The 12946-nt window shown below is 37.6% G+C and overlaps 1 protein-coding gene across 6 annotated transcripts in view; it reads left to right on the top strand.

The window, feature by feature from the left end:
* The window catches only part of DNM1L (dynamin 1 like), a 42195-nt gene extending 30512 nt beyond the window's left edge, over positions 1 to 11683 (top strand). For 3 of the 6 annotated variants that reach the window (XM_054819453.1, XM_054819442.1, XM_054819489.1), the window contains 5 exons: positions 710 to 787; positions 3037 to 3204; positions 4528 to 4637; positions 7041 to 7200; positions 7716 to 11683. In XM_054819453.1, coding sequence (XP_054675428.1) covers positions 710 to 787; positions 3037 to 3204; positions 4528 to 4637; positions 7041 to 7200; positions 7716 to 7772 — 573 coding nt within the window. In that variant the 3' untranslated portion in view covers positions 7773 to 11683. Of the gene's footprint in view, positions 1 to 709; positions 788 to 1138; positions 1172 to 3036; positions 3205 to 4527; positions 4638 to 7040; positions 7201 to 7715 lie in introns of those variants that run through there. The other 3 variants (XM_054819471.1, XM_054819461.1, XM_054819480.1) reach the window with 2 other exon arrangements.
* The last annotated feature ends 1263 nt before the right edge of the window (positions 11684 to 12946 follow it).

Genomic DNA, 12946 nt, shown 5'->3' with positions numbered 1-12946 from the left:
GATCATTGTAATCCAGTCATGTATTCTGTCTCTGGAGCTTGCTTAGTTTTACCAGGTTTTGGGATTAGTTCAATGACAAGTGAGTACATGGGTGGAAGAACCAAGTGTCATGCAAAACATTGCCTGGCTGTAGAAATGAATGGTCTGACAATCAGCTGGCATTTTAGACAGCTAGGTATTTAATATTACTTGAAGTATTTAGAATCCAAATATATAGAATATAGTTTAAGCTCCTCACAGGTTGTAACAGGAGTTACTGCAGCTGATAGAAATCAGTTCATTAAGTTTGTTAGCTTAAAAAGTGAGACTTTTTAAAAAGTCCCAGAATGGATCTAATATTACTGCCTCTAATCAGTGGAAGCCAGCTGATGGATAAACTGGGTATTTAAGGCAGCTATCTAGAGATTACTTTCAGTGCTGTTTGACCCTTCTTTTTATTGATTGTATTTATATCATCAGTTATAGGAGCTGAGATGAAATTGAAGGCCAGAGAAGCCAAAAGTCTCTTAACTCTCTTGGAGATGCTTTTTTTTTTCTTTTCTGCTTATATTACTGTGTTGCTTGCAAATTCAAAATCTCTTGTTTTCTAGATTTCTTTTTTTTTTTTTAAAGATGCTAATAGGTAAAAATGTATGAAACTTGCTAGGTAGATTTGGTGGTCTTCAGTTGAATTTTTTTCCCCCCCTCCCTGCATTTTTACCTTCTTTAGTCTACTAAAGCTCCAGGTGCATTGACACCTGCTTCCCAGGAGACTGTTACTGCTGCTTCTGCTGAGGCTGATGGCAAGGTCTGTCTTGATTTTTCCTATAAGCACTGCATGCACATTTCTGTTGTGGTGCACCGCAGATAGTACAGAAAGCAGTTTGTATTTAGTGCTCTGTCACTGACGCAGTATGCCCTACAGAGTATAAACTACCTGGCATTACTGATTGTAGTATGTGCAGTGGCAGGCAAAGATGGGCCATTAGGTGGCAAAGTCACTGTTTTCTGTTTGAACTCTTGGTTATAATATATTGTGGTGCAAGTATGCAGCGTAATTTGCCTCAAACTGTAGTCAATAGATTGTTTGGTGCAACAGTATTGTAATCAAAAGTGTTCAGCATGGTTGTTAAACTGCATGTTTTTAATGTGTTGACAGTTAAAGAAGGAGGACAGAAGATAAGCTAAAAATGTGAGTTTCCTGCTTCCTGCAGGGAATCTTTATAGGTTTTGTTCAAACTGAACCTCCTTTTTGTTGTTTCACATAATCGTTCAATCCCTAGTTTACTTCTATTTGTGAAATGTGGTCTGCAGTGGTTTTTTACACTTCAGGTGTGCTGTCTCTCATGTTAAAATAACAGTGCATTACTGTAAAGACTTTTTTGTTAATTGCTTTCAGTTAGAGTCAGAAAAGATGGGTAGCCACAAGTTTGTGTATTAGGAGTGCCAAGAGGACTCAGGCTTTCTGCTTCATTGCATATGCGCATTCAGCTTCTAGTGCAAAGCTGCCATTTTTGCCTTGAACAAAGTAGTTAGTTAAAATTCTCCTACTGACTAGATTTTGACTCTATTATTTTCATTGGAGTTTAAGAAGTTCTTATATGCTGCAAACCTTGAAATCAAGAGCTACTGTGAGGATACTGTTGTGACTTAAGAAGTTGCAGGAAGCTGCCAAAGTTGGTTTAATTTGTTTCCCGCAAAACCTGTCCTCTCTTAGGTGTTACATACTCAACACAGTTTCTCTAGTGAAAGAATGTAGCTTTGTTTCTGAAACTACTTTAGAGATAGAGCAGGCTCCACAGTAATACTGAATGAGAGTGGCAGAGGGATTTTTGCCATTTTGAATAGCTGTCGTGCAATCAGAAATAATGTAATGGAACTTCCCTCATCAATGGTTCTCTTATTAACAGAGGTTGATTTGAATTCTTACAGTGTATTCTTATAGTGTATTTTTTTACAGTGCCTCTGAACAGTTGTGCAATTTTAATAAAATTCCCGATATGTACAGTTTAGATGGGTTTCCTCCTAGTATGCAAGTGCTGGTATTGTAATTGCTGTGCTTCGTTTCTCTTTTTGTAGACAGAAGAATAGCGTGTGGTGTTTTAATTGTAAACACAATAGATAAATTTAGCTTATTTCTTCCTATATCTGAAAAAGACAGTAGTTGTAGTTCAGAGCCTTGAATGTTTTTCAAACAGCAGTAGATTTTAAAGCACAGTAGTAAATAGAATGGATACTAGACTTATGAAGAGGTGCAAAATAAAAATTACCACTGTTTCATATAAACTCTTTTTTAATACTAATTTAATGTGTAGTGGATACCATCTACTAATATTTCTTTTGTCCAGTGTTATTTAAGTGTCCAGTTATTTAAGAGTTGTGTCCTTTTCTCAGGAGATCAGTGAGTCATTCTTTGTCTGGAACTTCTCAGAAACTCTGATCTTCATTTCCAGAGGACGGAGATTTTTTTGTTTTGGTACAAAAAAAAAAGCCTTCTCTAAATTGAGGTCTGGCAGCACAAATATGTTCATAGCTGTGGTACCTGGAAACATAAATGTGCATATTTTTTTAGCTGTTACTGTAAGAAGTTTCAGTTTATATTTAAGTAAAATACCAAAGGATTTAAATTGAAGTCTTGCCAGAACTGTGGTGACCTTCAAAACATACTTTCAGAACCATCCTGATAGTATAGATTGTATTGCTCCAAGGATGTATGGTAAAAGTAGTAAAAGCCAAATGATTTAGGAAGACCATTCCATATTTCAGGAGTGATTTGTAGACCCTTAAAATGCTGGGGAGCATCTCTGAGGCATTTTCATACCATTATTAGGAAGAATATGATTTTGAAAAGCTTTCATTTTACTGATACTTTGTCACCTGTAAGCAGCAAAGTGGGAACAAGGGTGGGGAATGTGAAGAACAGAATGAAAGGAATATACATATGAAAAGCTCATTTTTAGTGAGTCTTACCTGTAGCTCAGTAATAGATTTGATCAGACACTGCTTTGCAGTGCCCCAGTTCTAACTCTCCAATGTTTCTTTGTGCTGTTTGTGCAGGCTGCTCCTGGAGCAGGAGATACGTCTCAGGAACCTGGAACAGGCAACTGGAGAGGAATGCTGAAACCCTCAAAAGCGGAAGAGGTATCTGCAGAGGAAAAATCCAAGCCAGCTGCAGCCCTACCTGCTAGTCCTCAAAAAGGCCATGCTGTAAACCTGTTAGATGTGGTGAGTCATGAAAGACACATTCCTTCTCTTTGTAATTCAGGCTCAGGAAACATCTGAATTCTGGATCTTGTAACTTTGCTGCTAATAGATGATATTTTTGTAAATTATTACCACTATAGGGACAGGGAGCTCTAGCCAGTATCTTCTGCTTTCCTGTTTGCCCAGTTCTTCACTTCCCTCCCCATTCCAGTTTCAGCCTATGATTTGGGATAACTGGCTTCCTTCCACAAATCCCTGTGCAAGTGAACTCCTTGTCTAGATCGCTCTTTGTACAGAAACAAATCTCAGCTCATGTCTCAATTCCTGCTCTTTTTCTTCTGAAGCTGGCATTTTTTATATTAGAGGAAAAGAATCATTAAAGACAAAACCCACTTACATTAAAAATAGATGGAGATGCTTTAAGTGTTTGGACAGCTTAGTTCCTTTAGTGAGCTCCTAAAAAAAATTTAGTAGTGGTGCCCTCTGACCTTCTGTTTCACATATCTGGATTTTTGATGTCTCTATTTTTATTTCTGAAGAATTAGAGGTTTGTTGCAAGACAGGTTACATAGAGTCATAGAATGGTTTGGGTTGGAAGGGACCTCAAAGGTCATCTGGTTCCAACCCCCTTGCCATGGGCAGGGACACCTTCCACTAGACCAGGTTGCCCAAAGCCCCATCCAACCTGGCCTTGAACACTTCCAGGGAGGGGACATCCACAGCTTTTCTCGGCAACCTGTTCCAGTGCCTCACCATCCTCACAGTGAAGACTCTTTTTCCTTATATCTAATGTAAATCTACCATCCTTCAGCTTAAGGCCATTATTGCTTGTCCTATCACTACATGCCCTTGTAAACAGTCCCTCTCCAGCTTTCCTTTAGGGCCCCCTTTAGGTATTGGAAGGCTGCCATAAGGTCTCCCTGGAGCCTTCTCTTCTCCAGGCTGAACAACCCCAACTCTCTCAGCCTGTCTTCACAGGAGAGGTGCTCCAGCCCTCTGATCAGCTTTGTGGCCCTCCTCTGGACTTGCATGTCCTTCTTATGTTGGGGGCCCCAGAGCTGGACGCAGTACTCCAGGTGGAGTCTCACGAGAGCAGAGTGGAGAGGCAGAATCACCTCCCTTGACCTGCTGGTCACACCTCTTTTGATGCAGCCCAGGATACGGTTGGCTTTCTGGGCTGCAAGCGCACACTGCCGGCTCATGTTGAGCTTCTCATCAACCAAACATCTATCAAACTATCAGACTAAAAGGGCCCTAGTTTATTTTAGACTCCACAGTTTAAGTTTTATTTACGTATACAAATGAGCAGAATTGGTAAACTGAGGTTTTTATTTTTTTACATAGCCTGTACCTGTTGCACGCAAACTTTCTGCCCGTGAGCAACGAGATTGTGAAGTGATTGAACGACTTATTAAATCTTACTTCCTTATTGTCAGGAAGAACATTCAGGACAGGTAAAACAAAACTTCCTAGAAATGTTTAAGCCATGCAAATGTTGTGGTATATCAAGAGTCATGTGTATAATTTGTTATTTTATCATGGTCTTATGTTTGTAAGCAGAGAGAAAATATGATTATTTTTTTAGAAGAGGCAGCAGCAGTAAAACTTGACCCTTCACAGAATTAATCAGCCTGAAGAAGCACTTGTTTTCTCTAATGGTTTGACTTCTATATTATATGAAGTAAAAGATTTAATTATTTAGGAGATGCCTGCTTTTCTGGAGAATACTGCAATTCAGATGGATGATTTGCAGCAAATAAGCAGAATGAACTCTAGGTGCTGTGTAGCCCTGACAGAACTTAGCTTTGCCATCCTGTTATTTCAAACAGGAATGTCGAATAGGAACTACTGTGGCTAAGTTTTCTAGTACTTAGCTATAAGGATGGAAATAGCATAGAAGTGATGTTTCTGCTGTGTGCAACTATGGAAAATGTCATGGAAGTTTTGCTTAAAAATTGTCATAGTTTTTTTTTTTTTTTTTGTAATGAAGAATGATGTAAAATTTTGCTTTGCTTAAGTCTTTGTGGAAAGACCTAACTTTTGATATATATTTATATACATACATATGGGAAATTTTAGGAGAAATGGGGGAATCTGGAAACCAGCGTTTAGAGTGGATGAGTGAGGTCATAAATGTTTTATTCTCCCCAGTAAACTAATATTCTCCTCAATATAATTGTTACTATTTCATGGCAGGGAATTGGTTTGTTTAGCTTAATTTCACTGCAGTGTTAGTAGTGTTACTCTAAACAAACCCTTCACATTCTTTGCAGTAAATTGCATTTTTTTCCCCATCATGTATGCATATCTCAAGCATTATAAATTTGATGTATTTGGAAACCCTCACCTAATTCAGAAATATTTTTAGGAAATACTCTCAAAGATGGTACTCGCATCCATCCCATATCATACTTGCAGAACTAATTCAGGCTTTTACATGGATGGTTTGGATGTGTACCCACACAGCGTTGAACCTGAGTTTCGTGTTGCTTTCACTCTTAGCCAGGTGACTTCCAAAGTATTCTAGGCTTCTTTCTTAAGCTCTTCATTTGCAATGTGTTGGCTTGAAAGGAGGATGTAAATTGAATTCATTGAGTACTAACAGAGTGGGAAAATTCCCAGCTGAACTTCGGAGTGTGATTCCAAAAGCTCAGATATGTTGATGCATCTTGGTTGATCGTGGGTCTGGCTGTTTAGACGTGCATGGTCCTTGTCAAGTTAATTCTGCAGTGACAGTTGCAGCACTCCAAGCAAAAACTCTTGATCTGCCTTGATTTAGATTTAGGGCTATGGGCACATGAGATGAGTGATGTGGTCACTACTTAATGAGTCAGTACTGATTATATGTCAACTCCCAGTCAACTCTAGTTGCAAAATACTGCTGCTAAAAATCACACCAACAGGGTTGTCTAAACTAACATGTTTTATTTCTCAGTTGGGAATGACCATCAGTATTCTTATTGTCAGTTACTGTTACTCTGAGTCTGATCAATTTTTGATCCAGTGTTTATATCGCCAGATTTTGGTACTGTGTTAGCATGATGATGTGATTTTTGTCAAATCTCATGTAACTATTTTCCCCCAACTTTTTCAGAAGAGTACTGCTACACATATCTTAAGTCCTAAAGAAAATCAAATTTAGCTAGATTCAATACTTGGAGTATTTTTCAGGAAGCTTAGCGGCATGGAGATCAGAGCTAAGACAGTGGTTTCTGTCAGGTGTTTTAGCCTGACATAGAGCTGAAAAATGTTGCTCTACAGATTCTGTAGTGTCTTTCTGATGGATTATTCTCAATGGTTGCTGCCTGCCTCCATTCCAGACAAATATATTTTTCAAACTTAAACTCCATTTGCAGTTTTAAATTGCTCTCACATTACGTTCTCTATCAGAGATAATGCAGCCCGGTGTTTGAACAGTGATCCTGTTTTCAGTTCATCTGCTAAGTAAGATTGGATATATGACTTCTTTATTTGCCTCTTTCATTTCTCATTCACACATTGAGATTGATTCTAGGGTTGAAATACTTTGATTTTTGTCATGCCTAGCACAGTGGAGACTCAGGTTGATCTCTAGTGAGCAAAGTAATGTATTTTTATTTTATTTTTTTACACTATATATATTTTTTCATGTTCTTTACAATGCAGCTATCCTACTTGGAAGAAATTTGACAGCTCTTAAATTGCACAAGATACTGCATTTACTTGAAAGAGTGAATTTTCATTTATGGTAGTGGTAAATTCCTGGTAGTTTGAGCCAAGGTTGTGTGTAGCCACTTGCTCACACTGTACATTCAATCTAGAACAGACCTGGTTTTAAATAATTCTTTCTTGAAGAAACAATCTTTATGTCCTTGCAGTGTGCCAAAGGCAGTGATGCATTTTCTGGTGAACCACGTAAAAGACACTCTTCAGAGTGAGCTGGTAGGCCAGCTGTATAAATCCTTGTTGTTGGATGACCTTCTGACAGAATCTGAGGACATGGCACAGCGCAGAAAAGAGGCAGCTGACATGCTAAAGGTATTAAAAAGATCAGGAGCTCATGGGAGTAGTTAATTAAATTGAATCCATATAAACGTGAGATTTTTTTTGAAGCCTTGCTTGTCTTTTTTCTTTGCTGCTTTTTAGGAGTATGCTAGTGTATTACTTCTCTCTGCTACAGGAATTAAAGCAGTATGTGACCAGAAAGTATTATGTATATTGAGTAGTTGGGAAGAGGTGACTTAAACTATATTTTGGGCATAAAGCAGAAGCCCTAATCTGGTGCTATTTTCAATTATACATTTGCTTTTAATAATTTGCTTTGACTTCATAGTGTTCAGCAGTGCTCTTTTGGGGGATTAAGCTTAAAGCGTTGCCGTTCATGTGTACGCTTCACCCGGAGCCTACAGGCCGATGGCTGGTGTATCTAGACAGTACCCCGTAATATGAACACTGGGAACGCTGGGACTCACTCACGATGACCTGTGTACATCTGTATGACAGTGTGTTTGTGACATGTCCATGTTAACTTGGGCTTTTCTTTCTGTGCGCAGGCCTTGCAGCGAGCCAGTCAGATCATTGCAGAGATTCGTGAGACACATCTTTGGTGAAGACTGTACCAGCCACACTATTTATATGCATTGGAGGTTAAATTGACTTGAAAATTGCTAGGCATGGTATACGGAGTAGAATTTTTATTTATGAACTCTTATCTGTGTACTGCAACTGTGTAAATCTGCTCATGTAAAGACAGTTGGTTTGATTTGCAAACAGAAAAATATGCTGTATTCTGCAAAATAAGTCGTATTTAATCCACATAATAAATGGCTCTAAATGTTTCCTTACCAGCTTTCTGGTGCAAATTAAAGCAGACCAAGTCTACTGTCTCAGTGACAGTCTCATTTGAACTTGGGGAAAAAACATTAAAGTTCCAGTGCCTGACTTGCTAAACAGGTTGCCTGTGGTTAAGATGGACGGTGTAGTCTTGTGGCATAGTTTTAAGCTGCTTTTACAATAGAAGTTTAAATACTGTGAAGAGAAGAGAGCACCGAGTATTTTCTTTCATGAATATATTGCATGCACTATGACAGATGGAGGTATCAATTTTATAGCACAGTAGAGATGTCTACCGTATTACTATGTATGTGTCCCCCCATTTTTTTCCCCAGATGTTAAAACTGCGGACAAAACTTTGAACTTCATTTGATGGAGTATCATGTAGGAAGAATTAGCCTGGAGCTTGCGAACAATAGCAGCCTACTAAAAAGTGGGTGCAAAGTTATTCATGTGCACTGGAGCTTGTGTATAAATGTTGGGGCTTATAATCAGGTACAGGAACATCTTCCTCTTCCTCCCCCCCCCCCCCACCCCGGGACCAAGCCCCTGGACCATCCGATAGTAAATTTGTTCTGGCAGAATTGAAAAATAAAAATGGATTTCAAAACTGTAACGGGACAGTAAGCGTTTATTTTAAACAGATTAAGTTGGCCAGGGAGAAGGGGATCCCCACAACTTCTTCCAAGTTTTGGAATGTATGACAGTATGAAAGAAAGTCTGTGGGATTGGAATATTTATACCAGAGATTACAGTTACTTTTGAGGAAATTTTACTGTGCTGTAAGTAGCTTTTTTTCTTGGGTTTGTTTTTTCTTTTTTTTTTTTTTTTTTTTTTTTTGAGGACAATCCTACAGGAAGGAAATTTCAGGTTGGAAATTAAGTTAATGAGTTATTTGCTTCTGGTTATAATTCATACAAATAAATATTGATCACACTAGCCTTTAAAAAGTAAACATTTTCATTTTTTATGAATAAAAGTTTAAATAAACTCCTGCCAGTGCACTTGCATGTACTTTTCAAGCAGATTCACTTTTCTGTATAAAGTAAAAATGTTTACTATGGTGTTGCTGATATTTTATCTTTAACACAATATGCATGAAAAATAGGACACTGTTGTTAACATCCGTGGCTTGCTTTTATGATATTGGGCCAATATAGTGAAGTTTTTATTACCATAGTCAGTTCCTTCCCTATTTCGTCAGTTAACAGAAATGGAAGTCCTTTTGCAAGCTGCTAAAGATTGAGAATTTAAAAACTGTTAAGACCTCAGTATGCAAGAAGGTCTGTTTAAAAAATGTATTTTTCTCATGGTAATCTTCAGTTTGGCACCAATATAAGCACAAGGAGTTAAGTCTGACACAGATGCAACTTTTGGGTACTTTATGCATGATCTGAAATAATTCATGCAGAACACAGTAACATACTCTGTATTTTTAAACAGCCTAAAAAGTCATTATGTATTCATTACATGTAACGAATACAAAGGAAGTAATTTTAGCTTCTTGCATTGTATCCAAGGATGGTAGTTCTCAGATTTAAGAATGTGACTGTAGTGAAGTGCAAGCCACTTTTCAAATCAATTTTGGTGAATAGTGAAAGCTTTTAATAGTTTTGTCAAAAGCATTACATTTCTAGTTGGGATTCACCTGATGCCTCTCTCCCTTTTACTTTTGACATCTAAGTATGTTTTCAATGAGGTAGAGCTGTCCATAAGCGAACTGCTACCTAAGCTTTCAACTCCCCAAGTTCAGTCAACAGTCTCTTGTAAAGAAATATTCTGACTCGTGAAGTTTTGAAATGCTGCATAAAGCAAATCAGTTCCATTTATTGAAGAAATTCCTGCAAGTGATAACTGGCTCTGTAATGTCATGTGAAATTTCCACAGTGTTAATTTGTTTTTTGAAATGTTATGACTTGTTTAAATTTCACAAAAATTTTCAATTTGATAATGTTTTGAGTGCCAAGAAATGACTTTGATTTGTAATCCTTAATGCAAGTCTTTAAAAATCCATGCTGTAACAATCCTGTTATTTAATAAACAGACAATACACAAAATTAATTTTCTTAGAAACAGTTTTGAACTGACTTGTAGTTCAGATGGGAGGACCTATATGGTCTTACAAGTTAATAGTATAACTACCTATATTTGTACAGCCTTATGTATGTTTGCACTTGCCCTCCTGCAACTCCTTGTATAGTTGCATAAGTAATAGTAGGCTGCTGATGGCTATTAATGGTTTTTAAACAGTCTGGAATTGAAATACTTAAAATGCTGCCATTACTGTCACCATTAAAAGAAATTATGGGGAAACTATGAAAAAAACATAATGAAGGCAGCAACTGAAAAATACCCAATTAGACTGATGGTTTACAAATGTCTTCTAGTCCACCTTATTTAATTTAAACTAGACATACTTTTGTCATCAATGCACAGATTTCGGTTAACTTAAAATAACTTGCTATCCAGTGAAACACACAATCATGAGGGAGAATAACCACTGTAGCTAAGTTTAGATGAGTAAATGTTTGACATTAATACCTCACCTATGTGTGGTACTACTGTAAATAAAACATAGTATCCCTATGTGAACAGTTTGTCAGTAAATTACTGAAGTTTTTTAGTAGTCAGCTTCAAAATTCACTTACCAGAATTGATGGGTAAGGGGCAGTGTCTGTGTGCTTTTGTATTCTGAAGTAAACATAACAAAAGTTACGTAAAACTTGCCTTCACCCTATGCTTTATGGAAGATTGATTTTGAAAGATGCCAGATTAGATATTGCAAACTTTATGGAATACAGCAGGGGAAACAACCTGCCAGTCTGTTGTGCCCCTGTTGAACTGAATTATCTTGAGGGTTTTGGTTTTGGTTGTTTTTTTTTTCCCAGAGTAAGATTCTCTAGCTACGAGAGCAGCTTGCTAGCTGGTGTTTTCTGTAGATACTGAAGATCTCAAGTGCATCTACGTTTTAACTTGTTGCCAGTGTACTTTGAGGTGAAAGCCAGATTATTAATACTTCAAAACTTAAGAGAAAAACAGGTAGACCACCAGAATATGGTTTTATGGCCAACTAGTGACACTGTTTAATCTAGTGATGAAGGGTTTTTTTATGCTTTGATAGCTTCCTTTTAGTTTACTTGCTGCATGCCCTGCCCTTTTACCTCTTCATTGCTAGCTGTCAGGATAATGTCAATAGTTTTTGCTGTCACTGGATGCTATACAATGGTTTTGTTGTGTTTTTTAACATCTGGCCCAAATAACTACTTTTCTTCTTGCACTTCCAAATCACACATTTATAGACATGTTGAACACTTTAGTATTAGTTTCTACTTATTTACATTGGAACAAGCTATGACTCCGATTACCTGAACATACCTGTTGGGGTACGTGGGAAATGAGACCAGGCTAAGAAAGAATGCTCAATTATCAGGTCATCCTTCATTCTCGGCCTATGTGTTCAAACGCTGAGTTGTGATACACTGTATAGTCATGCAATGTAGTGGTTGAGTCCAGTTTTCTTTGGAAAGAGTCAGGGAAGGGTTTGGATTGCTAGGAGTTGGTCAAAAGGGAAGCACAGAATAAATTCTTGGGAGTTTATGGATCTTATTAAAAACCTTGTATGCAAAGAATTTAATTCCCTTTTTTATTTTGTATTTGTAAAAATAAATAAAATCCTTTTAATACTTGATCAAAGTGGGTACTGATGCTTTTTTAAAAAAGCTGAAATTTGTGGATATATGTGTATCTGCACCATTCGGAGATGAAGGAACAAAGGCAGGAGAGATCAGACATGAAACACGACTTCCTCTACTCCTAGGAGTTCATTTCCTGCAACCAGAAAGTAACTGTCAAATCTGAGCTGTTGTATTTCTCTGGAGACTAACATGGGTGTGTACTGGTGTAATTGTTTCCAGGTGCATGTTTCAGTAGAAGGAACAAGGTGGCTATTTTAAGTGGATTAACTTAACTTTCTATGCTTTCACATCAAAGTTTTGGTGTTTTTTTTCCTCCATTTGCTTTCTTTAGGATAGCTCTGATCGTTACTGCAGCTTAAGGCAAAGTAACAAGCCACACAAACTGGTCCTGAGATCTAGCAGGATATTTAGAGCTTTTTTTTAAGGTAGGAATGACTCAACTACTTTTTATTTTTCTTTATATATAGCAGACATTAGGACAGAGAGGGCTCATTATCGAACAGGTAAGTGGGATCTAGAAACTGAAATTAGTACTAATAACTCCATGGTGAGCTACTGAAAATGCTACCCTATTACAGTTTAATAATCTGAAGAAACTGATGTATAAGCAGCAAGCCACTATAATTTATTATTATTGAAATCTTGATTGACAGGGGAAATAAAGCCACCATCAAGTCGATCAAGTAAAAAAAAAAAACCCAAAAACCAAAACCAATAAACAATCCACCTAAAAAGTCCAACAGAAACTCCCCACCCAACTATAGAGTATCTAGATTCTTTAGACTTTGTAATTTCCCCATTCTTCTCTTAGGCTGGGTGGCTTTAAACCAGCTGAAATAGACTTATTCTAACAACATAAGAGATGGTGATGAGTTGCCACATTCAGGTAGCTAAGATTAAGGCCTCTCCCCTTGTGGCTGCTGGGACTGCAAAACTGTATTGTTTAAGAGTTTCACGGACTAAGAAATGATTCCCCTTGACCTAAGAGTGAGGATTACCCTAAATCTTGAAAACAGCTCTGCAGCCACAGGCCCAAAGCAATCAGTCACTTCATGAATTGGACCAAGGGTTTTGTATGTGTTTGTACTGGGGTAGGGAGGGTCCCTTAATAAAAAAGTTCTGAGCTAGCGAGCAACATCACTGTGTTATAGCACGCAAATACCCATTTCCAAGTAATAATTCAAATAGGGGCTTGTACTACAAATAATCTTGGTTACCATGTTGGTTTTGCTGTTATTCAGGTGACCTGGCTCTAA

The sequence above is a fragment of the Grus americana genome, chromosome 1, assembly GCF_028858705.1.
Source record: "Grus americana isolate bGruAme1 chromosome 1, bGruAme1.mat, whole genome shotgun sequence".
Taxonomy (NCBI): Eukaryota; Metazoa; Chordata; class Aves; order Gruiformes; family Gruidae; genus Grus; species Grus americana.
This window is presented reverse-complemented; position numbering and strand designations above follow the sequence as displayed.